This window comes from Podarcis liolepis (assembly GCF_965112155.1).
Source record: "Podarcis liolepis genome assembly, chromosome: 1".
Taxonomy (NCBI): domain Eukaryota; kingdom Metazoa; phylum Chordata; class Lepidosauria; order Squamata; family Lacertidae; genus Podarcis; species Podarcis liolepis.
The window spans coordinates 86,549,125-86,575,610 of NC_139554.1; the positions used below are offsets into that span (position 1 = coordinate 86,549,125).

The 26,486-nt window shown below is 46.1% G+C and overlaps 1 protein-coding gene across 17 annotated transcripts in view; it reads left to right on the top strand.

Annotated features, from left to right (window-relative positions):
* Positions 1-1,070: 1,070 nt before the first annotated feature.
* Positions 1,071-26,486, top strand: part of TNS1 (tensin 1) — a 331,981-nt gene continuing 306,565 nt past the window's right edge. For 15 of the 17 annotated variants that reach the window (XM_083487986.1, XM_083488019.1, XM_083488029.1 and 12 more), the window contains exon 1: positions 1,071-1,517. In XM_083487986.1, coding sequence (XP_083344112.1) covers positions 1,395-1,517 — 123 coding nt within the window. In that variant the 5' untranslated portion in view covers positions 1,071-1,394. The remainder of the gene's footprint in view (positions 1,518-26,486) is intronic. The other 2 variants (XM_083487997.1, XM_083487996.1) reach the window with 1 other exon arrangement.

The following is a 26,486-nucleotide window of genomic DNA, read 5'->3' on the forward strand; positions in this document are numbered from 1 at the left end:
TGATAGTGCTTTATGATTTACAACAGGGGCAAGGAACCTTAGCCTTGGGGGCCAAATGCAGCCCTCCATGCCTCTCTGTCTGACCCTCAGGATTCTCCCCAGGTCACACCCCTCACTGGCTCTGCTCCACATCCTCAAATGCATTTACCCAGCTGGAATGTGTTCTTCCTTGAGCAAAGGTAATACCTCTTGCTTGTCTAGCTAGAAGATGGAGAGATGGGAGTCTGAGCCTAGAAACCTCTGACTTTTGTGCTGCTGGTATGTAGCCTAGCCTACAGTGCAAAAGTAAGAGCTGCACCCATCGCCCCGCCTCTTTTGCCTTTGGCCTGAGGAATGTAGCCCCTAGGGCTGAAAAAGCGCCCCAGCTCCTGATTCCAAAGAGGTGGACAATGCCATCTGCCCTGTGCTCAGTCTAGGAAGGGACTGCAGTTTCCATCCAGAGGAAGTGGCAGCTCAGTACATCACGGATCTAATCGGTACATAGAGGGATCCCCATTCCTATGAAGGCCGTGAGGTGAACATTTTGGGCACTCTGCACGGGCATATATCCCATGGGACGCAACTTGTGCAGGCAGGCATAACATAGGTGCCAGTTCTGTGGGTCTCTGTGACAGGCTGTGAGGGAGCCAGCCTTTGGGAGAGTTTACTGCTCTTTCTCCCCCTGCCCCTGCGCCCTTCCTTCTCCTGCGTGCCCGCTCCAGTGTCAGGGTGCCCTGCCCCACTGTGCCATCTCCCTCTCCCTCGCTCTCTTTCTTTCACAGCCCTGCACAGTTTCCCCTTTGTTCTTTCCTGAGGAGAGAGGATCGTGTGTGCGTGCCTGTGCCAGCTTTCCCCGAGCTTCCTCTCTCCCCTCTTTCTGGGACACCGTCCCTGCGCTAGCAAATGGGTCCGTCTGCCTCCATAGGCGACACCCACACACCCCAGTCGCTCCCCTCTCTCTAGGCAGGGTGCCACCTGATTCTGAGAAATTCCTCGGGCCGGGTGAGCTTTCCCTCCCTCCGCCCCCCAAGCGAGGTGTGTGTTTGTGGAGGGGGGAGGCTTCGCCCTTGAATCCTCCCCTCCCGCGTCCCTTTCGGAGAGAGGCGCTGAAGTGGGGAGAAGTTCGTTCGAGCGCGCGCGTGTGTGTATGAGGTAGGGGGGGGGGAAGGTACCTTGACCCAACCTCAGGGAGGAGAAGGGGAGGAGGAGGAGCAGCAGCAGCCCAGCGGGTTGAGCCAGGCAGCCCTTTCCACATTCAGGCAACTCTCCCCTCGACGCACCTGCAGCTTTGGGTTGCCCTGAGCTGCCCCTTTCTCCGGGCAGCTGGAGCTCTCGAAGCCTGGAGCGCAGGGGCTTCTTCGCTGCCTCAGTCCCCTCCCCTTCCCCTGGCAGGCTTTGCGCGGGAACCGGGTTGAATGGGATGTACCGTGAGCCTGGTGTGCTGTGAGGGGAGCCCTCGGCCCGTTCCCCTGCCCGGGCCACTGAGGCACCGAGGGACAGCGGCGGCGGCGCCTCAGAGAAGGAAGCAGCTGCCAAGGGTGAGTAATGAGTCCCTGAGGGCAAAAGCAGGGAAGTGGGAAGGGAGAGAGGCACCCAAGAAGAGTCAGAAACTTTTTTTAAAAAAGGAGGGGAGGAATAAAAGGGAAGCAGGGAGAGGAAGGGGGCTTAGAAGGAGCTGGGTGGTGGCAGGTGTGCAGGACTCTGAGGGGACAACGGCAGCCATTTCAGGAGCTGGCTCGTTAGGGTGAAGGGGTCTCTGCCCCACCCAGCTCAGTCTACTGCCTGCCAGACCCCAAACTGCTTGTGCCAAAGGGTGCCCAGGCCTGTCAACTACATTCACAGGAGGAGTGTTGCAGAGAGAGGGCGAATAGGAAGGAGAATGGCTTTCGTTGGCTCTGCCTGGCCTTGGCTTGGCCCCCAGCTCCTGTTGGGCTCTGCCCTCCTAGTCCCAATGTGCCCCAGCCACCCCTGGAAGGAACGGAGATAAAGGGAAGGAGAGGTGGGTCAGTCGAAGCGAACTCAGTCAAGTGGATCATCCTCAGGATTTGTCGCAAGGGCCCACTGACACGTGGCTTGTGCGGTTTAAGCAGTGCTGTGCTGCCACAGGCAGCTGTTTGGGCAACTTACTTGCTACGTGCTTAGCACAGCCTTGGTTGGAGAGGCAGGGAGGGTTTCTGCTGGCCATGTGTAGCATGATCATGCGAACTTGCCCTCATTTTCTGTGGTGTGGTGAGAAAGAGACTGAAGCCTGTGATTTTTAACAAAAGAAAAGAGGCATCACTGGGGGGAAAGGAAGTGTGTTATTGGGGGTCTGCAATCAATTAAGAAATGCTCAGGGTTGAGGCTGTCAGTCCTGTTCTCCAATTCAGAGCTCACACGACCTTATGGAACCTATGAAACTTTGGACAACTGAAGACTTTTATTTTCCCATTTACCTTTGATAGCTGAATGACCATGGCTTTGGATCTGCTACTTTTGTGTTTCTTTTCTTTGTGTATCCCCCCCCCCCCCAGTATTTCATTCTCATGGTTGCCAAGCTTTGGCCACATATGGCTTCCAAATGAAAGTCCACAAGCAAAACATGAGCGTAATAGCCCTCTCTCACAAATGATCCCCAGCAACTGCTGTATCAGAGGTAATATAGCTATTAAGACGGAAAGTCTCATTCACCATGAACTTGGTTTAGGCATCTGAAAGATGGGGCACCCCATCAAATTTAAGTCATTGCTGAGAGATTGATCCTGATGTTCATGGTACAACATGGAACATGTCAGAAAGAAGGGGGGGAATAATTGTTTGGCGATGATCTGAATAACAGGGTTAAACCATATTGAAGTTAAATATCTGGAGAAATGTCCCAGCTATTGCAGCAGTCAGCTTGCCTAAGGAAGTTGTGGCATATCATAGCTCAGAGGTCTTTGTGGAGAAGCTGTACAGGTATCCATCAAAGATGTTTTAGCACACAACGATCCAATCTCAGGACAAATGTTTGAATGGGTGTCTTCCAGGAATGATTCTCTTTTTCTTTTTTGTAAATATTTATTAAATTTTCACAAATTTTAAAAACACATACAATACACACAATACAAAGATATACATACAATAACAAACAAACACGTATAATTTCCACTCCTTTTTTTCTTAAACTTACTTCGTCGACTTCCCCATACCTCCCCTTTCTGCATTCCAATTCCCAAAATTATTTCAGCAAATCCTTCCCCTTAATTTTATCCAATTTTTCCTTTTCTTTTCTTTTACTTAATCTTTAACAGCTGTAATCCCTTACTTTATATAACCACAACATTTTAACACTCATTAATTTTACAATTCTTCTTAAGATAAATTTTAAATTTCTTCCAATCTTCTTCCGCCGTCTCTTTCCCCTGGTCTCGGATTCTGCCATTCATTTCAGCCAGTCCCATATAGTCTATCACCTTCATCTGCCATTCTTCCAAGGTGGGTAGATCCTGTATCTTCCAATACTTTGCGATTAGTATTCTTGCTGCTATTGTAGCATACATAAAAAAAGTTCTGTCTTTCTTTGACACCAATTGGCCGACAATGCCCAAGAGAAAGGCTTCTGGTTTCTTAGGAAAAGTACATTTAAGTACCTTTTTCATTTCATTATATATCATTTCCCAGAAAACCTTAATCTTCGGGCACGTCCACCAAAGGTGAAAAAAAGTACCTTCAGTTTCCTTACATTTCCAACACTTATTATCAGGCAAATGATAGATTTTTGCAAGCTTGACTGGGGTCATGTACCACCTATAAATCATTTTCATAATCCAGGAATGATTCTCTGCCAGTTTCATTCTCACTCAAAATGAGAGTAGCAGTCACTGTTCTTCTCCCTGTAACCTGCATTTAGGAGGAAGGAAGGAAGGAAAGAAAGAAAGAAAGAAAGAAGGAAGGGCCCAGAATAGAAATAAAGGAAAAACACACCCCTAGATTCTGTTTTATGCTTCTCAGTTTTAAATATGAGCACAGTGCCAGAGTGTGGTCATGCCTCATACACCTATAGTGTTGGCAAACCTGCATTGCCCAGAACAGCTTAGCCAACATGCAGCAGCTCTCTATTTTTGGAGCCCCAAGGTCTATACTTAAGCTGAGGCCAGGCTATTTGGAGACGATGTTGCCTTTTCTTTCGCTTGGGGAAAGAGACTCACATTTCCTGCTTTTCAGCTGAGCTGGCTGGGGCTGATGAGAGCTGTAGCCCAAACATCCACGGAGCATTGGCTTGGGGAAAACGGAAGCCATGTATTCCTGGTAACCTTTGCCGTCTTGTCGTCCTCCCTTATTAAGCCACCCACAGTGGTAGATCACCTGGGGAAAACAAAAGAGGAGACATTAGCAGGCAAACATGCGCCTATGCACTCATCACTTCACTTGTCACCATATAATAAGCAGGCCTCTCTGTGTGTGGGTGGAAGCCTGTGTGCCATTGGCCTGTTGCCCTCTCAGATATGCCCAGTGTGTGTGTGTGTGGGGGGGGGGGAACGAGCAGGCATCCGCTCTTCATGTCTTCTTCTTCAGCCTGCCAACTAACATGCCATCCCATACAGACGAGCTTGCACTGTGGCTGAAACACTATTGTGCCTAGGTTCTGTCCTCTTGAGCACTCCCTCATGCTGTAGCCAGCACCAGTTTGCATTCCACTAAATGGCATTGGGCTATCTCTGCCCAGTCCATGTTCACTGCTGCTGTTGGGCCCTTCTCCAGAGGACTGTAGAGAACTGGGCTAACTTGCAAAGCCTGCAAGGGAGCCAAAGATGCTCCCCCTTTCAATTCCTTCTGATATCATTTCACTCTGGCCATTTTTGATTTCCAACAGCAAACACGATATGGCATTCATCTGGCTTCGACCACCTGCAAATTTATTGACGTAATCTGCTGCCTCTTAATCCTCTCCTATGGGTTGCTTTAATAAAGGGAAAGGTCAGGGTTTTTCACCAGGTTGATACAACAGCTTCTGAGAAGTGATTGTGCAGCAGGCAGAGAAAGTTACTATTTGCCTCTGTCTATTGGCTCCAATGGATGCTCTCCAATGGATGCAAGCAGCAGCCTCTGAGAGGTGATTTTTGTGGAGGCTGTGGTCCCCAAGGCTGCTTTATTAACTGTCGCCTCATATCAACAGCCTCTAGACTAGTGGGCTTTTGTGAGTGTATTCTGCAACCTGTCATTGATGCAACAATAGTGCATTAGTGGTGGATTTATAATGGGTAAGGTATAGGACCCCTGAACAGTTAAGTCCAGTCAAACTTGACTATGGGGTGCAGCATCCAAATACCATTCTGCTTTATTAGTTGTCCTGCAGTGGTTCCCTAATGAGATTGCATTATTGAAATCTCAAGGAACACCCTTGCGCTAGAGCGCAACAAGAGTGGGGCAGGGGGAAAAAGCAGCCCAGGACATTTGTGGTATGGAAAGTTACAGGATTTCAACAGGAACTTACAGAAAATGTGCTGATTAGAAATCACCCTCTTTAAACCTGGGACATCATTTACATTAAATTCCTGAGTTGTAATTCATTTGTATGGCCCATTGGCCTCAGGGCATCTTTCACTACTCATGCCACAGATGAATGCTGTTAATGTGGAATAGCAAGAGGTTTGTCATTTGGAAGCACTTTCTGACCTGTGTGGTGTTTACAGCCCAAACCAAGTTAAGTCGCCCACATGAAAACTCCCCCAGTTGGTTCAAATCTCCAGTTCCAATGAGCCTTCAGTTCATGTGAGGGACAAGATCCTTCTTGGAGCGCAGTCCCCGCTCTTTACTCACAGAATAGCCTATTTTCAGATTATAAGGAAGCTTTTGTGTGCAGTCTGATTAGCCAAGGTATTTACATTACAGCTGAAAGCATTAACTGATAAGAAGTCTCATTCTTATCGAAAGCAGCTGAGCTCGGGAACAACTCTGAATTTTTATCCTGGGCCAGGAAAAACCAGAACTGGAAAGTGATAACCTTAATTTATTAGAGCCAAACTAAAAACAATACAAAACTAATTTGAATAACATAGCTGAGCCATGGAATATGCAAAGCAAGAATATCTCTGAGCGTATGCAGAGCACAAGGCCAGGCCTTCCACTGTCCCAGGCAGCTGATCTGGGATGTCAAGTAATTGTTACTTTTTAATTATTATTATTTTTTAAATTGTTGTTACTTTTTAATTATTATTGTTTTTAGTTATATTTTTCCTCCTGGGGGGAAGAGAGCTTGTGGGGCTCCCTGACTCAGGTGGCAACATAACTTAGTCAGCCTAAGACGTGGGTGGTGCTGTGGTCTAAACCACTGAGCCTATTGGGCTCACTTGCCGATCAAAAGGTCAGCGGTTCGAATCCCCGCGACGGGGTGAGCTCCCATTGCTCTATCCCAGCTCCTGCCAACCTAGCAGTTTGAAAGCACACCAGTGCAAGTAGATACATAGGTACCGCTGCAGCAGAAAGGTAAATGGCATTTCCGTGTGCTCTGGTTTCCATCACGGTGTTCCGTTGTGCCAGAAGCTGTTTAGTCATGCTGGCCACACGACCAAGAAAGCTGTCTGTGGACAAACACCAGCTCCCGCAGCCTGAAAGCAAGATGAGCACCACACCCTATAGTCACCTTCGACTGAACATAACTGTCTAGGGGTCCTTTACCTTTACCTTAGTTAGCCTTGGATACTGGCACCTTAGCAGGGGATGGGGAGATTTGCTATTCCGTGCCAGGCAGCATAATGTCTTGGGTTGTCTGTGGGAAAGAGAGGTTCTTGTCCGTACACAACGCTCAGGACCCACAGCCTGTCCATACAATAATAGAATTCAGGAGTCAGGTGCCCCCAGGGCAGATAGCATAGCAACCTTCAGTCTCACCAACTCTTATCTTTTCATTTTAGAAATTATGCACCAGATAGTTATCCTAGCGGGGAATGCCAACTTGTCTGTCTGCCACATTTTTTTCCAGGAGGCGTCTCTGGCTTGTTATGAGATTAATTTCACTGGCTTCTGATTAATCTCAGCCTGAAGATAATCTTTTGTTTGTGACATCTGTTCAGTTGCCGTGGAAATCATTAGGATCCCCTTTCACTAATGGGAGAGGAGCTCTAGAAAAGGTTGAAAGAGAAGCGGGTGCAGAGACATATATTGAGTCTGCAGATACAGTGGGGGCTGGCCTGCTAAGGCAAATACAGTGGTACATCAGGTTACATCTGCTTCAGGTTACATACGCTTCAGGTTACAGACTCCGCTAACCCAGAAATATTACCCCAGGTTAAGAACTTTGCTTCAGGATGAGAACAGAAATCGTGCTCCGGCAGCGCGGCTGCAGCAGGAGGCCCCATTAGCTAAAGTGGTGCTTCAGGTTAAGAACAGTTTCAGGTTAAGAACGGACCTCCGGAACGAATTAAGTTCTTAACCCGAGGTACCACTGTAGAGCAGGGCCCCACCAACCTCAATCTGCTTCCAGCCAATCCCTACCCTGAGTGCCTTCCTACTTACAACTAGCTCGGGTGGCAGATGTCAGTTTCCTCTTTCTTAGTCTCAGTGCAGCCACTTTTAGAACTCAGCAGGGAGGGAGATGGGAACAAAACTAGAATTAGCTGGACCTGCCCGTCATCTGGCACCACCTACTGTTGGCCTCCCTGCTTTCTACCCTACCAACTTCAACCAACACCCTTGTTTGGTACTCAAGGGCGTGCTGCACTTGCAGTATAGGGCCTGTTTCCAGGTAGGGGGATAAAATGAAACCAAAGTCAGTAAAATGGCTCCATTTCAAAGTGCCTTGAATCTTAGCCTTCAGGCCAAAGAATGCTATGTCAGTCTACCTGCTCAGATTCCCGTTTCAGACAGAACTTCTTTCTCTTCTGCCCTAAAATGTAGTGTAGATGCAAAACACTGTTGTGTCTTTTTCATTCCAAAAGAGAAAAATAGTTTTGTGGTGTGTGTGTGTCTTTTTCTTGCATTTATTTGTACTATACACCTCTCTCAGGGTTTTCAAGGAGGGGAGCATTCCAGGTTTAGCCCATGGGATACCATTTTAGCTTCTTTTCCACAAGAGCAAAAAGATGAGTGCATGAGTACAGCCCTGAACACGATTGCCAACTGTCTTACTTTGCCTGAACAGACCTGAAAACCACAACAAAATCAAAACCACCCTTTTTATGATGAAAAACTATTCTGTTGTTGTTGTTCTTTTAAAAAACACTGCTTGGCCAAGCCCACTCAAGTTTAAATATACAGCTATATAAAGCAGAACAATCTCTCTCCCCTTCACACACAAACACACACATAAACTATGCACACACTGTGCCTTTAAAGCACAAAGAATTCTGGACGCTGTAGTTTACCCCTCACAGAGTTACAATTTCCAGCAACCCTTAACAAGCAAACATTGCCCAGAATTCTTTGAGAGGGGATATGTGCTTTGAGTGTGCTCTACAGGTATAGTGTGGAGAGAGAGAGAGATTCCTTCCCTAGAACTCCACACAGTATGTATACAGAGTTATAACATTATTAAGTGGCAGGACTGCTGTGGAAGTGAACTGACTGAGATCTATTATAGTGAACCATTTCTCTCCAGGGTCAAGCTCAGGACAAACTGATTAAGTGAGTGTGCTGAAGAAGTCCACTATGAATAGCACTGATTGGCTCATACCTATAATATCATCCCCCTCCCCTGCTTCAGAACAACTTGGCAAATTCTTTTTCAATTGATTTCACTTTTTAAAAAGAAAAGAAAAAGGCAATGATTGATGATTTAAATAAATTGTACTTGTTTCTTTGAGACTATTTTATCTCACATTTCCTATATATACGTGCATTCAAGGTGGCTAAAAACAAATAACAAAACAAAAACAAAACAACCCTCAACAAGACAAAATAAAAAAGGTGCATAAAAGAAACAGTGTGAAATATGGGTTAACTATCTAGGTTAATTTAAAAGCTCACCCAAATAAAACCATCTTCACCAGACAGCAGAAAATAGAAATTGTGGAATGTGCCACATGAATCCCTTATGAATGCAACAGGTTAGTCTGCATGAAAATATTTGGGATGCTCTAGCTCATGGGTAGGCAAACTAAGGTCTGGGGGCCAGATCCAGCCCAATTACCTTCTAAATCCAGCCTGCGGATGGTCTGGGAATCAGCGTGTTTTTACATGAGTAGAATGTGTCCTTTTATTTAAAATGTATCTCTGGGGTATTTGTGGGGCATAGGAATTCATTCATATTTTTTCCCAAAATATAGTCCAGCCCCCCCCCCAAGGTCTGAGGGACAGTGGAGTGGCCCCCTGCTGAAAAAGTTTACTGACCCCTGCTCTAGCTGCATGTAGAACACATTAGAGTAGTTTAAAGGTTTGTCACTGGTTTGTCACTAAGGCACAAATTACCATGGCCATATATTATATAGCAACGAAACAAAGCCCTAGTTGGAGTCAAAGCTATGGTCCTATGGGCATGTCCTCTAACTAACAAGGCTACATTTGCCCCCCCCCCCATTCTTCTGAGCCCCTCATACCACACATAAAAGGGTTGATGGCTGGCTTGGGAAGAAGCAGCGTCCTTTGGGATACCATGATTGAATTATGCTCTTCAAGGGTGCAAGGTATATTATATTTATAGGATCATATTTTTAAAACATTTCATAGAGATAAGGCATGGGCTGTGTGCCTGTGGGTGAAGCTGCACTAGAAAAAGCATGTTTACAAAAGCACACGTGACAGTTGTCAAGATGGTTGGAGCTTCTTCATCAGATGTCATTGGCAAAAGACACTTCTAACAAATGCTGCAAAATGTCTGTTTATGGTGCCAATCTGTATTACATGGCAGTTACTGACAGCCACTTTAGAATATTCATACTTCAGTAAACTCCAGAATTTTAAGTAAGGGAAGGACTAGGGATTAACACAATTCTCAACACTTCATAAAACTTACGTTGTGATTTTACCCTGTGAATCGCCCCGAGACCTGTGGGTATAGGGTGGCATATAAAATCATCATCATCGTCGTCATCTACATCATCTTTGAAGGTAATCAGGGCTAAAGTGGTATAAAACCATTATAAAGCTGTAGTGTAGATAGGGGTTAGAAGTTCAATCTCTTGACATATAGAAAACTCTACTTTTACATAACCTGCCTCTACAATCCTGATCTCTCTCTCTCTCTCTCTCTCTCTCTCTCTCTCTCTCTCTTTCTCTCTCTCTCACACACACTTCCATTTTCTTTGAAGTTTTATAGAATACATTGTGATCACAATCATATAAATAACCCCTGAGTATGTTGTAAAGCTTTTTTGATTTAGACAGGAGAATGCTAAAAAAGCATCAAAGCGATAAGGAGAGACAAATCTGCATTCAGGAAAAAGGTCTGTCATTCAAACCAGAAAGGGAACTTGCTACTGGGCCAGGCTGCCTAACTAGTCTCTGTCACTGGCAGCCTGTGTCAAATCAATACTTCTCATTCATGCTTCCAAGTGATGCTTGAGACAGTGGGTTTTGCAGGCTGGCGGTGGCTATGGGAAGCATTTCCTTGCTTCCGTGTCTGCGCATCATTTTACCAAGCAGGTGGTGCGGTGAGGACAGCGTAGTCGCCACCCCAGCTTTCCACTTTGTGGGGAAATGTCTGTGCCACTGACTGCCCACAGTGTCTCTTTACTGTCCACAAGTACACTTCATACCTTCTTTCCCAGCAGGACACACGTGCAATCGTCACTCAGCAAAATGATCCGCATGCAGTTTCATGTGCAAGAGAGGACGTTCCACACAAGAGATCTGTTGCGGTTAAAGTGGCCCTCATGCTCCTTGGTACACATGCACTCATTCTCTGTCGCCTCTGCCTTGCTGCATGAGTGCCCCTGATCCCTCACAGTTCAGCACTGCAGCAGGGCCCCAGCTGCAGTGGCTCAGGCGCTTTCGCTGCAGCCTTGTGTAACTCAGAGCTCTGGTGGTGCAGCAGCTGCAACCGCTTTGCTGCATGCCTTACAGAAGGAGCCTATTGAGAAGCAGCCAGGAGTCCTCCCCCTTTCCTTTTCTTGGTTTTCCCATTGGCTTCTATGTTATCCCTTATCGTTCTTAAACAGATGGAATTAAATGGGGGAGGGGTAATAAAATAAACCTGTGTCAGCACAACACAAAGGCTTGAAACCCAGTGGAAAAGGAACAGAGAAATCGGGAGGTCTGAATGACAGGGCAGCTATGCTGGCAGATTAATAAATAGGAAGCAATGAGTTTGAGAATGGACCAGACTGGCTCTCTGGAGTTAACTCCTGGCCCTGCACACATTCACCTTGTGACTTTGGTCTAACTGCATCTACAATGTTCTCAACCTATATCCTTTTTTGGGGTGTGGGCTGGGCTGAATTCCAGCCAGAGAAACTGCACCGAGGATAGGAGGCATTTGGGGTGCAGCAGCAGGCAATGCACAGAGGAACCTGCTTTACTCAGGGGCATAGATATTCTTCAGCTAACATAGTTTTCTGCACAGGGTGTGTGCATGATGTGTGGCTTCAAGCTGTCAGTAGCACCGCTTCCTTATTTTTCCTAGAAAGAGAGTACTATAAACATCTATGGGGTGGGCTTTTTGCTTTGCTTTGTTTTGTTTTAACTTCCTCTCTCTCCCTTTCTAGAAATGTCAGAGCTTTCCTCCAACACAGGAGCAGAGGAGGGGAAGCAGCTTTGAGCCATGTGGTTCAGTTCAGATGCTGCCCAATTAACACTGAGCATGCAGCACATGGCATTGCCCCCTGCAATACAAACACAGGAGGAAAGATTGTAGGGCTGGCTGCATCTCTTCAATTGTGGGGAAGCACTTATATGATCTACTCAACTAGAGTAAACTTCAATCTGAATTGAAGACACTCCCCTGCCCCCAGCATCAAGTCATCCCAGTCTGAAAAAGACTTCACTGTAAAGCTCTCCTGGTGATGCCTGGGTGATGGTATATAACCTACAGTGGGAGATATATCAGAAAGCCTACTGGAAGTGATGTCGTGCCCAGTGTGATGTGGTGGTTAGAGCACCGACCAGTCATTGTCTCTCAGTCTAACCTACCTCACAGGGTTGTTGAGCGGATAAACTGTGTGTGGGGAGGGAACTATGTATGGTGCCTTGAGCTTCTTGGAGAACAAGGTGGGTCTTATAGCAAAGAAAGAAAGAAAACCATTAAATGTTGTATTTTACCCACATTTCTTGATCCATTTTGTAGCCATGGTGCGGACAATTAAGTACAGCATTGTGCTCTATGGCCATTTGAACCACAGAAAAACAGGGTGCTCAGTGTGCTCTCTAGGACTATGTTGACCTTCTGGGAAATGGGGCAACCTTTCAAAATAATGGATGCTTTTAAAACGGAGGGGCGAAAAGGTGGTAGTATGACATTGTACAATCCCAAGTGTTTTGCGTATAAGATTGTTTTTACTAAGTGCCTCTTGGTGCAAGGACTGCTGGGCGGAGTGGAACCACTTCAATCCTCCATCTAGGACGGTCTCTCAGTTTCCGTCCAGATTCTGTGCTAGACCTTTGAGGTTTCACGCTCTGACCTGCTATTTTGCTAACCAGCATTTCCTCCTTGCACCGAGAGCATTGGCCATGATGAAAAATGATGTCAGATCAAGATGATCTCTGCCCCTTGCTCATCTCAAATAAACTGTCATTGACAAATCCCTTATGAGCTGGCTCCTGGCCAAGTCCACTGCATTTCACAGCCCAAACTCACTGCCGCTTCCTCCTCCTCCTCATGGCCGTCTGACTGCAGGCAACACTAATCACTTTCCCTTTCCCATCCCGTTTCCCTGGGAAATTGAAAATCTTTTGACTTTTCATCCCAGCCTGGGCTGAATAAATAAATACTTTAAAAACATTTATCGTGTGCATTGTGACCTGGGTTGCTTTTCTACTTCTTTGATTTATATCCTGCAAGATCTGGGCAGTTCCCATATTTTCAATTTTATTTTAATTTTAACGGCAGCAGCTGTTGCGGGGGTGGGGGGAACACCCCAGGAAATACAATTTTAACAAACGTTGTTCCAATACACCCACCCACCCTCCCTCCCTATAGGCAGCCCCTTTGGGCATTAAGCCAAAGAGAAGCTTGCTACTGTGGCTGCATATACACCGTATCTCTAAAGCATATGACCTATCCCAAAGAATCCTGGGAACTGTAGTTTGTTAAGGGTGCTGGGAATTGTAGCTCTGTGGGGTGAAACTACAGTACCCAGGATTATTTGGGGGAAGTGATGCACTTTAAATGTGCCTTAAATGGATGGTGTGTGTGATATTGGCCTTCCTGGGCAGAAATGATGCACAGACACCCCGGTAGCAGCTCTTCATCCTCTGGTGCCAGGCTAATGGCGCCTGCTGTGCTTCTGTGGCCATGGGCCAAATGGCAGTTCTAGCTGAATTCTCTTTGGGAGGGAAGGAAGGAAGGAGGGAGGGGGAAAGAAGCTCTCAGGAGCTGCCGGCCCTCTGGCTAACCACGGTGTCTGGGACCAGGCTGTCCCTTTTCCACAGAGAGACTCTTTCATCAAATTAAATTAAGCTAAATTAAAGAGAAAGTCTCTTTAATGAAGGCACTCTATGAAGCCATGTGTTCTCTCCCCAAGGTGATGAAGGGACCACGACCATCTCCTTTCTGGAGGAGGAGAAGGAGGAGGAAGAGGTTCCCGCTTTGTGTCGTGGGAACTGATTGTTCACTTCCCGTTGGAGTTTCCGCTCTGCAAAATTGCTTCTGGTTTGATGGGTGCAGCAACCTGCCGCCATGCACCCATTTGTCACTTTCCCACAGAGACGCTACCCCACATCTCACAGAGCAACAGTTCTCAGCACCTTTAACAAGGGTTCTCGGAATTCTTTTTGGGAAGACTTGTCCCTTTAAATGTCTGGCTGTAGACACGGCTGCTTTTGTACACAGCTCTTCAGCCAAAAGGGCTCCCAGAGTGGCTTATGTACAGTCAACTGAGACAAGGCTAGCCCAGCCGGCAGGGTCGGGGCACAGATTTGTAAACAGTTGTTCTTACAATGACCAGCTTGCCTAGTTCAGGAGTAGGAATTGCCTGATGGAGCTGGTAGCTGGCGTGAGCATCACCTTCCATCTTCTGCTGCATCTTTCTTTCTTTCTTTCTTTCTTTCTTTCTTTCTTTCTTTCTTTCTTTCTTTCTCTCTTTCTCTCTTTCTCTCTTTCTCTCTTTCTCTCTTTCTCTCTCTCTCTCTTTCTCTCTCTCTCTCTCTCTCTCTCTCTCTCTCTCTCTCTTAAAAATATTTGCACACTGCCCTCACATAAGATATCAGGGTGGTTTACAACAACAGGTCAGGTATACAATAACATATAAAAACCATTTAAAACAGAGCAACTTAATCATTAAAAAGACTGGCTAATTCAAAGCCTGCTGAGCCTGTCCTGGAAGAGTCTTTCACAGCATGGGACAGGTGACACTGGCGCTTGGCTCCTGGATGAGGCCAGCTAGGCCTCTGTAACACGGGACAACTAGCAGCGCTCCTCTGGATGATCTCAATGGTCAAGCTGGAACAGAAGGGCCTAGAGGTATCCTGGACCCTATTTATTTGTGATAGTAATGCCACTGAATTCCAGAAAGTTCAGAATTCTAGGACTGGAGGGCCAATTTTGGATCATTTTGCTTGTGCTCCAAAGCCCCCTGGATCCTCTCTGAATTCCATATTCCGCTCCAGAGTCTGAACAGAATGAAACTGCAGTGCTCTCACCCATCCTTGCTATATAAGAGCAAACACTGTCATGTGACATATCTTGGTGAGTCCTTCCTCTCATCTTTCTTCAGGATTGGACTCTCAGTGGGCACCAGCAACAAAGTGAAGCAGGAATAGGTAAATTAATTCAGCTTCTAGGCCCCACTCCTAATTGTCACAGGTTCCCCATTTTTAAAACACTCCAGTCCAAGGCCAGTGCATCTACCTCAGTTACCCAAAAGAAGCAATCACTCAGGATTAGGTTTAGATCTCTGCCGCTAGCTCTGTGAACCCAGATTCCACCCAGTTCCTCAAACCACTCCTAAATATCACAGAGCACATTGGTAGTGCAGGAACAGCAGTGTTTGCAAGCTGAAAGAGTGTGGTCAGAAGAACCCCCATACAAAGCAATCACGTTTCTGCTGGAATTTTGTTCTACTTTTCTATCCTCCAATTCTGGCACCTGGCCTAAAGAATGAAATTGCAGCTGGGCCTGTAAAATCATGGAAGATTGTCCAGGCTGCTTTTTTCCTATATCACCAGTCCAAGAAGACTAGCATGCCATCTTTTAAAATCTCATACTTCTTTTTTTTAAAATAAAAATAAAAATAAACCTGATCCCACCTGTGTCATCTTGACATCTGGAATAAGGTGTTGCACCAGATCATGGAGCCAAAGTGAGAGTTATCTCTTCTCAAATGCATCCTGCTGCAGGATCATGAGTGTAGGTGAGCTTGCTGTGAAAGTCATGGATTCTGTTTTGGCTTAAGCAGCTCTACTGGGGAAACAAATCCTAAAGTGAGATCCATTATCTTTGCAAATGACTCATAGGTCACACCTAACCGAACTGTGTTTTCCAAGGGCTTCATTCCCAAAACCTGGGCCAGATTTGTTATTGAAAAAGAGAGCCGGATTCCAATTAGGCACTAAGAGAAAGGGAAGGTTTTCAAAAGCACACAAAATGGATCCACTCCAGCAGTTTCTGTTGTGTCATCTTTGGCTGGATTTTCAGTCAGGCTGGACAAACTTGAAGGTGCATGTCTAGTCCCTTTCTGAAAACCAGGATTACTTTGGGATGGGGAAGGCTAGTTCGGGTGAAAACGAGCCTCTCAGGGCCACATGCAAACCTGTTATGTTGAACACCTGATCCACCGTAGAAGTGCACTCATCAATGAACATTTTTTTTAATTTAGGATCAAACTCAGGGAAGACCAGCTCTGCCAATTTGCAGCAGAAGCTAGTTATGCACAGTGCTTATTGTCTCATCATAAATGCCAGTGTTTTCTAGTAGCGGTATTTGGCTGACTTTGGCAGTGCCTGCCAAGTCCAGCCTTTACCTGCCTCACACCTGACGTATGGCAGGAGTGCATGGGTTGCCTGAAACGGCCTCTCAGGCCATATGGAGAGGACTGGCGGGACAGATTTTGCCCACGGGCTGGAGGTTCTACATCCCTGGGTTACAGCACAGGACTTGGGCTGGGGAGACCCAGATTCAAATCCCCAACCAGCCATGAAACTCATTGGGTGACCTTGGGCAAGGCACTGGCCCAGTTCACACATAATACTAAGCCAAACCACGGTTTAGCATGAAGAAACAGACATGCATGTTCCTGGAGAGAAGATCCCAGCCACTGTGCTTCTCCCCCTGTCCTGCTTTTGCTGCAGCACTACACAGTGGGGCTAAGACATGGTTTGACTTAGCCTTACATGCGAATCAGGTCACAAACTTTGACTGTAAGTGTATGACTTTTGTTCTAGCCTTTTGCTCCCGTAAAAAAAAAACAAAGTGGCACCTGCAAGCCTAATGTCTGCCCACCCCAGGTATATGTGAAGCCCTTCAAACATGCTAACTAAGCAATCCTATCTATATCTACTCAGAATTAAATCTCATAGTGTTCAGTGGGGCTTATTTCCAGGTACGTAAGTGTATACAGTATTGGATTGCAGCCTGAAGTGCAAAGTGTTACTACTACAAGTTGCAACTAATATATATTGTTGCGAACAACTTAGAGGTTTTGTTTTTGTTTTACAATAAAACAGTATATATATTTTTTGCTAAATAAACTACCGGTAATTAGAAACCTCTGGTATTAAAACCTACTATTCCCTTTCTGGTATCCATGGGGCATGGATCATGGAGCAAAAGTGACTTGCAGTGACTTTTCTAGTTAAATTCATTTGTGTTTGGGATGAAAAAGCTGGTTAAGGTGGGTTAAAAATTACTGCATTAATAGAGTATATAATTTGTGCAAGAGTCTTAACATGTGTAATGATGGCATCTTGGTTGGGATGCACCCGAGATAGAAATGAAGAAATTGACCTGGTGCAGCCAACATAGATAGCACAGGAGTAGCCTCTGTACATTGTTGGGCTGCAACTTCCATCAGCCCCAGCCAGCATGGCCAATGGAGAGAGATGATGGGAAATTTAGACCAACAACATCTGAAGGGCACCACCTTGTATACCCTTGGAGTAGTAGATGTGTACGCACACACATATAACCTTTGTTTCCACACGTTGCTGAACAGAACAGCAAAATGCTCGTGCTAAAACATATGTTATATTCACACCCTCGGGACATTGCCAGGATCAATTCAAAGTGATATGCCCCTGGGATCTAGTCTAGCATTGTTGGAATTTAATCACAGAGGAGTCTTTCGAGGGAAAGGCCCTCAAGCTCAGCAGCCAATTTGTTGTTCAGAAACTGCAGTTAGAATCGCTGCCTTGTTTCCTGCTGGAGCTATTGAATAGCACTAAAACTAGAAGTTACTTCGCCTGTTGGATTTCTGGTTGTTAACACACAGGAGTCTTGACCAGGAAAAAGGATGGCATCTGTAGTTGGGGACTGCTCTCCTTTCCCTTCTTCTGCTTGCAAAGTGGCTTCCCTCCGTCATTTTTTCCATTTGGCCTTTCCCACTAAATTCTCAGCTCCAGCCTGTCTCCGATCCACCTTGGTCTCCCTATGGGCCAACATGGCCCCCTTCCACATTGCCCTTGCTGTGTCCCATGTTTCCAAGTGACTCATCGTGTCATTGAAAAGGCCCTTGTAATCACAATTAGGTAGCTGGCTGTCGTTTCCCTCCCTTATCTCCAAGCATTGCTCTCTTGGGGGCTTACAGACAATCCCCTGCTGATGGGCCCTCTGCAAAACTCCTTTATGTGCCGCCCGGGAGCTCTAGCTCTCCCCACTCCCAGGGCTGTGCCTTCCTTGGGTTTTGTTCCCAGTCCCTCTTTGATGTCTCCCTCGCAGCTGGACCCCATCCAAGAGCGAGACAAACAAGGCTTCTTGCCTGCCTATCGCACTTGGAAGGGAGAAGCACAGAGGAGCCTTTGGCTCGAATGGAGGGCGGCTGCCTGAATCGAAGGCCTGTTTGGGGAGGCGGGCATTTTCTTCCTTTCCCAGGCCCTAGAGGTGACCCTGTCCAGTTCCCACTGCTAAACTCTGCCTACCTCGGCCCCGTTATTTGCAGGTGACTCCCTCCCTCATTCGCCCTTCCCATGCCAGTGCAATTCTCCTAGGGTACTAGGATCGCAAGATTAAAATGTCCCATCTTTTAGGAACGTTTTGATGCCTGGAATAAGGAACACCCACCCCACTGTATGGCATCTGGTGAAGATGTTACGGGTAGGGGGATAAAGAGTAGGCAACTGGACTTAGGTTTGGCACAATCATTGCCCACCTCCCCCCAGCTGACAGAGGCTGTATGCTTTTAATAGCGGTGGGACAGGAAGACATTCAACAGGTGTAGCATTTCCCTGTCACTCCATCTAAAGGCTAGGGAAAGTTGCTTGTTGAATGTCTGCCTGTCCAGCAGCTGTCAAAGTCTCTGGAGGAAGAAAAGGGGGGGGGGAATGGCTATATTGCAAGTTGGGCACTTTTCAGCTAACTCTGCTATGATGAATTACAGTAGGATACAGCCATGAAAAACATCTGGTAAGAAGGGATCTGAATAGCTTGCACATATGAATATATATATATGTGTGTGTGTGTGTGTGTGTGTGCTTATATTCAAGTATTGTTTACTCAGAGCAGACCCACTGAAATGAATGAAGATAACTAAATTAGGTCTATTCATTTCAGTGGGTCTCCTCATGTCATCAGTAGCCTGACCTTGAGGTATTTGGGTGTGTTTTAAAATACAAGTCCCTGGCCCTGTGAACATCCCAGGTAGGGGCCACCTTGCCCTTTGTTTATTGAGCCTAGGCCCAAGCTGGGAGTGGATGCAGTGAGAGGATTAGATTAAGTCAGGCATTTTTGGCCCAAAGCATTTAGCCAAAGGATATGTGTGTTCCCCTTCCCCATAGAAGCAGTACAGTGGTAGCTCGGGTTACAGATGCTTCAGGTTACAAACGCTTCAGGTTACAGACTCCACTAACCCAGAAATAGTACCTCAGGTTAAGAACTTTGCTTCAGGATGAGAAAAGAAATCATGCTCTGGCGGTGCAGAGGCAGCAGGAGGCCCCATTAGCTAAAGTGATACCTCACGTTAAGAACAGTTTCAGGTTAAGAACGGACCTCCAGAATGAATTAAGTTCTAAACCTGAGGTACCACTGTACTTTGAAAAATCTTGTTGCATCATTCACAGCACAACCCTAGGCATGTCAGCTCAGAGATAAGTCTATGGAGCTTACTCCCAGGGAACAGGATTGCAGCCTTAAATACCAATCCCTGCCTCCATGTATCCCTGCCGCTGCCACCACTGTGCCACCTGAAGCAGATCATGCCATCTTACTACATAGCAGAGCTGGCCCTGATGTCATCAGGCCTTCAGGAGTGGGGTGGCTAAGATGTGGTTCACCTGATGTTGCTGGACTCTATCATCCCAGACTGTTGGCTGTGCAGGATGGGGCCGATGGGACTGGTAGTCCAACCATAAAGGGAGGTTCCCCACCCCTGCTTTAGATGTAAACTTCAAGTCTCCAAGGTGGGGTGTGTACTTGTAACCCCTAACTCCATGCTGAGAGTTCCAGCATACCTTGAAAGGAATGAAACATGGGCAGGGCTCTCTCAGCTGAGGCAGGACACTGGTGGGTTCTCACTAAAATGGAGGTTTTAGCTGTGGAAAGCCTTGTCACTTTGTAGAAAAAGGCCTGCTGTTCCCTGTCATTAGCACCTTGGCTCCGATAAAGCCAATGCTTCTCCCTTCCCCAAACTGGGCTGTCTGGTAGGTCTCTAAGAGAGAGATAAAAGTCCACAAGATGCTTTTGGGAAAGCCTTTTCGGTCCTTCCTGCCAACATTCCCTGGCTTTATAATCCACATCAGAGTCAAGTTCTGACACCCCTCGAGGTGGTGTACATGTGTAGGTGTAGGCATTTTAGCTGAAAACACTTTCTACAACATGCTGCCCATTTACTGTTTAAAAAATGCAGCTGGGAAAAAATTAGCACGGTCAATAAACAGGGTTTCTTCTTGTCAGAAGGTCAGTGGAGTTAAGAAACATGCTACTGCCAGACTGGGTTATAGAGCAATGAGGAAACTCACCCTCTGTCCTGTCTCCTACGGTGGACAACAACCGACACCAGAGAATCAGTATGACTGGGCCATGAGCGATATCCAAGTACATTTTGTGCACACAGGTCATGTGGGATCATATGCACATCTCATAGTAACAAATAAGAGAAAGCACAGGTCTTGGTGGGCCTGCATGCCTGTCCTTGACCTCTGACCTCTTCAGTTGCAATCACCTTGTGGACCTCCAATCTCTCTGCCTTCCCTGGCTCTTTGGGCTGATATGCTCTGATGTAACAGTGGACCTGGACAGACAGAGTTGTCACAATCTCTGCCTGCCATTGACTTTAGCCACTTCCATGTCACAGAAGGGCTAGGGAAGCCCAGTGCTAAGAAACTGAGTGTCCTGAAGACTTGAGACACCTTAAATTCAACCATATAAGGATTGTCAAATTTTAAGCCACTTATATGTGGTCTTGGATGCAGCCTAAAGCTCTGGCTAGACCTAAAGTTCTGTAGCTTCAAAAAGCCAGTTATGAACTACCTTGGTGTCTTGTAATCAGGACCAGGTAGCAGCAAATGTGTTGGACCTTGGGGGCTGGGAAACTGCTCACCTGGACAGCCTGCACCTCCTGCCTCTTCTCTTTGGTAGAGAGATTTCATAAAGACGGTATCCTGACCTACTGTAGATGGATTTTTTGTTTGTTACCACTAATAGCAATGGGACGTGGGTGGTGCTGTGGGTTAAACCTCAGAGCCTAGGATTTCCCTTCACCCCTCCGTGGTTTCCCCGAAGTTTCAAATATTGCTGCATATTATAGTTATTCTATTCCTTATCTCCACCACAGTTTTCTCAGGTACAATTTTACCGCTGTTCTTGTTCAAAGCCTACTTGTGTTTTAATATGTTTAAAATAGTTTTTAAAGTAATCTATGAACGTTTCCCAGTCTTCCTTAAAGTCTGTCTTATCCTTATCTATCAATAGTCTATCAATTTCAGCCACTAGTAGGTGCCCCCACATCTCACCATTTTTGTGCATATAGTATTCTTGCCTTAGTTGTTGCATATAAAAATTAATTCATCTGGTTTTTTGGGTTCTTTTGATAGTCTTGGTTATCAGCTTCCTCATCCTCCTTAGTCTTGGTGTATAAATCCAGCAGGGAGGAGGCTGGGGGACAGTGCTAGACTTAGGTGGAATCTAGGTAAAGGTAAAGAGACCCCTGACCATTAGGTCCAGTCGTGGCTGACTCTGGGGTTGTGGTGCTCATCTTGCTTTATTGGCCAAGGGAGCCGGTGTACAGCTTCCGGGTCATGTGGTCAGCATGACTAAGCCGCTTCTGGCGAACCATAGCAGCGCACGGAAACGCCGTTTACCTTCCTGCCAGAGTGGTACCTATTTATCTACTTGCACTTTGAGGTGCTTTCGAACTGCTAGGTTGGCAGGAGCAGGGACCAAGCAACGGGAGCTCACCCTGTCGTGGGGATTCGAACCGCGACCTTCTGATCGGCAAGTCCTAGGCTCTGTGGTTTAACCCACAGTGCCACCCGCGTCCCTAGGTGGAATCTACACACATATAAAAAACGCTGTGAAAATGCTTTTTTAAAAAACGTTTTGAAAAACACATTGAATTTGGCTTAGCTCACTGTTGCCATCTAGTGTCACATTTGTATATTGCACTTTACAACACATTTAAAATGTTTTATTTGCAGCTGTATAAAGTAAAGCTAAAGGGACCCCTGGCCATTAGGTCCAGTTGTGGCCAACTCTGGGGTTGTGAGCTGAGTCCTGTGTTGGCTCTGCCTATCATTGGCTTTGGCTCCACCTGTCACTGACTCTGGCGCCACCTACTGTTGGCCTCCCTGCCTCCTGCCCCACCAGACCCAATGGTCATGAGTTGCCAGTGTGAACATTAAAAAAGAAAAAGGTTCAGCAAAGGACCTGGCAAAAGAGATGGGGTTGCTTCTTTGACAGAACTTTTGTACACTGAGGTCCAGCACTGAGGGCCTTCTGGCAGTTCCCTCAATGCGAGAAGCGAAGTTACAGGAAACCAGGCAGAGGGCCTTGTCGGTAGTGGCACACACCCTGTAGAATGCCCTCCCACCAGATGTCAAAGGAAAAAGCAACTACAGTACCAGACTTTTAGAAGACATCTGAAGGCAGCCCTGTTTAGGGAAGTTTTTAATATCTGAAGGACTATTGTATTTTAATATTTTGTTGGAAGCCGCCCAGAGTGGCTGGGGAAACCCAGCCAGATGGGCAGGGTATAAATAATAAGTTGTTGTTGTTACAGTATTATTATTATTATTATTATTACTATTACTATTATTCTCTTTTGAGTGAGTGTGTGTGTGTGTGTGTGTGTGTGTGTGTGTGTTTAATATGACAGTAGTGTTAAGCTGATATAAGTTCTTATTCCCCCCCTTATTTCACTGAAATGAAAGAACTTGACTCAGAGGTGGAGGGTTGAGATAGAGAGAGAGAAAGAGCCTACCTATGAGCATGCACAGTTAGGGAGGGCTACTGTTGCCCTCTAGTGGTTGCTTAGATAGCAGAGAAGTTTGAGATGAGCGTGTGCCCTTGCATCAATTCAAAACGCATCTTTAGTTACCTGCAAGGTGTGATGTACTCATTCCAAGAGCCAAGGCCAATCTGGTTGAGGGATGGGTATAGGATACAAAGGAGCATAAGGCCCCTGTAACCTTAAGAGCTGAACAGAAGATGGGGTTGCTTTTCTCATCCCTACACGGCATGATGTTCCTGCTCAAATCCCTTCTTGTACCTGAATATTAGAGGAACAATCAAGAGTCCTTTGCATCTGGTCACCAGGCACAGCCCATCCTTGAATCTGTCCAGATGTGTATAACTCCCCAGGTAAAGAGTGAATGGCCTGAAAAAACAACAACATTAAAATTTTAATTTAATTAAAAAACAAAACATAAAACAGGACCACACATATTGAGGAGTTGTGCTGCTGATCATCAGTCACATCACACATTAAAAGTCTCACGGTGCTCACAATAGTCACATGACCACATTCCACTCAGGAAGGAAGTCTTCTGCCTTCTTAGGTAGAAAATAATGCACTTCTAAAAGACTAGAAAATGCAGAGTCCCTGTAAAAGATGCATGCAGGCGTGAGAGAAATAATTACTTTTTGTACAATAAAAGTGATTGTGCAAGAAGGCCCTTAATGTAAAAAGAGTTTTTTAATAAAATAAAAAGGACATGGTGACTCTGGCGCCAGTCATTCACACAGCTGCCTGTGAATAAGACCTACTGGGAATGAATGGGACTTGCACACAGCTAATAATGTACAGGATTGCTATCCTGGAACTATACTCTGTACAATATAGACTGACCACTCATGGGGTGGGAGGAGAAGAAATTTGTCATAAGTAAAAAGGACAAAAGAAGGTAGATGTTTGCAGATGTGCTACCACTGATCTACAACCCTTCCCTAAAGGAGGTCACATGACCACCTAGTACTATACTTTGTGAGGAGATGCTCTCTTGCTGCAAGAGTATACAGTAGTGAAAGCCCTGCTCAGGGGAGCTACTGCCCTGGCTGGTCATCCACCAGTGATGTAGCTTCTGTCCTCAACCCTCCACTGCAAAACGAAGAGGCCTCTTAGTCCAGAATCAACTAATGCATGTGGTGATGCTGGCTTTATGAATTCAGGACTGAGAATTCTCGGCATTCTTTGAATACTCCTGTTATCCCTCTCCTTTCCTAGCTGCAGAGCTCAGTTTCTTTGCTTGTGTGTCTTATGGTGACATTGGATTTTCCCCAGCCTGAAATTCAATTTCGAGGACGCTGGGTTTTTGTTGTTGTTGTTGTTATTACAGGAATCAGCCTCCAGTGACCAAATCAGACCCTGGTATCTGTTTTGCCATCCTTTGACTAAATTTGAAATCTGCGTTGTCTAGCTCTCTCGCTCTCTCCTCCCGCCCCCCACCGGATCCCTGCACCACTGCCACTTCCCCAGGCCTCCCTTATGATTAAGCCTTTGCTCTCTTAGACCATTGTGCGAGTTAATTACTTAAATAACAAAATTGCTGGGCTCCCAGTCAAAAAAAAAAAAGACTTTGGAATCATTGCCAACAGCTTGTCTGAAGCCTCATCTGCAAAACGGTTTCTGCTGTGTCAGGACTGGGATCCCAAATGACAGTGATGATATTGTAAAGTGAATGATTGGGACACGCTGCTCTCTTAGGCATCCATGTTATCCAACTACCCCTAGGAAGATACAGTAGAAAATCAGGAATTTTTTTTGGGGGGGGGGGAGGAGCAATGGAAATGGGGCAAAAAACACACAAAAACCCCTGCAATGCTCTACCTGTATGGATAGAATGTGTAGCAGCCAGTCCCAGCTTTCTCGGTAATATTCTTCTATGATGCAGGAAATTGTGTGGTGCATGTTTCTGCAAAGACCTATTTGTCTCATTCATATTTCTACATTTTTGGAAGTATATGATTTTAAAAGCACATCAAAAGCACACTGGCCCAGTTTGGCTCCTCCGTTCATGAGTCTCAGGCTTGCAAGGTCTGCTTCCCCCCACTTTCTTCAGTTTAAAAGTGGAAGTGTCTAAAGTTTCCGGTTACATCTGAACTTGGGGAAACTCTGGTTAGGTTAAACTCTGGTTATCAAATATGTTAGGTTCATAAACTAAGGACTGATACAGACTTGTTTGAAGATAGTTTAAACCAGGGATTGGGATCCCGTGATCCTCCAGATGTTGTTGAGACTTCAACTCCCATCAAGCTAAAGCCAGCATAGCTAATGGTCAAAGATGATGGAAGAGCACAGGTCCCCCACCCTTAGTTTAAATTAACCATAGTTTCTCTGAGTTCAGATGTCACAGGGAATTATGTTTAGTTTAAAAGCATAATCTTGCAGTTTCCTCCTTGTGCCCATGCCAGAGAAGGAGGCAGAGGGTGTGGTGTGCAAGCTTGAGGACTGTGTAGGGTGGGGCACATAATGCTAAACCATAGTTTAGCATTTACATCCAAAAAGGCCCAGTGTGTAAGTTGTCCTTACTTATGGAAGACTTTGGCTACAATCCTGTACACTTTTACCTGGAAGTACCATTAAACTCAAAGGGACTGAATTCTGATTAGACAACAACATCTTAACACAAATAAAAGAATAAAAGAACAGAAATGTTTGAAGCATAAAACCATTGCCATCAGAGTTTAAAAGGCCTGGAGAGGGAGAAATATTTGCCTGGTGCTGAAAAGAAATCTGTAGTTGCAGCAACAAGGACAACCTTCTCTCTCAGTCACCACCTCTAATGGCAGGGGCACTTGGGGGTGGTCCTCCAAGAATTCCCTCAGGGTAGACAAATGTGTGCACATGTGTGGATTTGTGTGAGTGCCACTGGATATCAGGCAATGCATTTTTTTCAGAGACTAAGCTAGAAACATAAAACACTCTCTTCTACCAAATCAGATTATTTGTCTTTCTAGCTTAGTATTGTCAACCATGGTTAGCAGTAGCTCCCCTTAGGGCAGCGAGGAGGAACCACTGATTTGCAAACCGGATATGGTCTGTGAAAATGGTCCATGCATGGCAACTTGGCTCATGAACATGGAAGGCTGTCTTCAAGCTGCATGGCTACTTCTAATTTGGCCCTGCCTCTCTTTGCCAGGGTCAGGGTCAGCACCTGGCATCCTTTAGTAGCTGCCAGGGCCACAAAAGGGACCCACCACTGGTGCCTGCTCTGAGACCTCTTATTAAAAACCCTAAACACCCAACCAGGCTCACCACGTAGGCCCAGCCAGGTGTATACAGGCACAACTTAAATTCCCCAGACTGTCTCTGTCATAGTGTAGTGTAGCTCCAGGACACTGCGAGAAATTAAAATGGCGTTTGGGCCAAGCTGCTTGGCAATGTTACAGAGGCAGCTGACTGATTCTGGTAAGCCTGCCACAGCCTACCAACAGAGGGCTTGCCAAAGGGCACATTGCCCAGGGCCCTCTAAAATCTGGCTCTGGCCAGAGCACAGCGAGGTGGCTGCCTCAAGCAGTTGAGTCTGGGGTCTTGTGAAAGGGCAGCAAATTGATAGCAATTTAATTTCACTGTTGTATTTGCTGAGGCACTTGTGGGATTTATGGTCACCTGTGTCAGAAGAATGCAGCCAACCTTAATGGCCTTGAGTAGGGGAGAGGGGTGCCATTAGCTGTTCCTCCTCAGACAGCAGAACATATTGGACTGGTCCTGCAGCTGGCCTTGCTTCTCTTACCAGTGGAGGCTGCTTCGATCTCAATGACCCATCAGTCTCAATCTCAGCCAGACCCCCCCCCCGTCTGCTTTCTTCCTCACAGCCAGTCCAGTAAGCAGTCCTGCCTGTCAGCTTCCTCACCCTTAGTCTCCGTGCTGCCC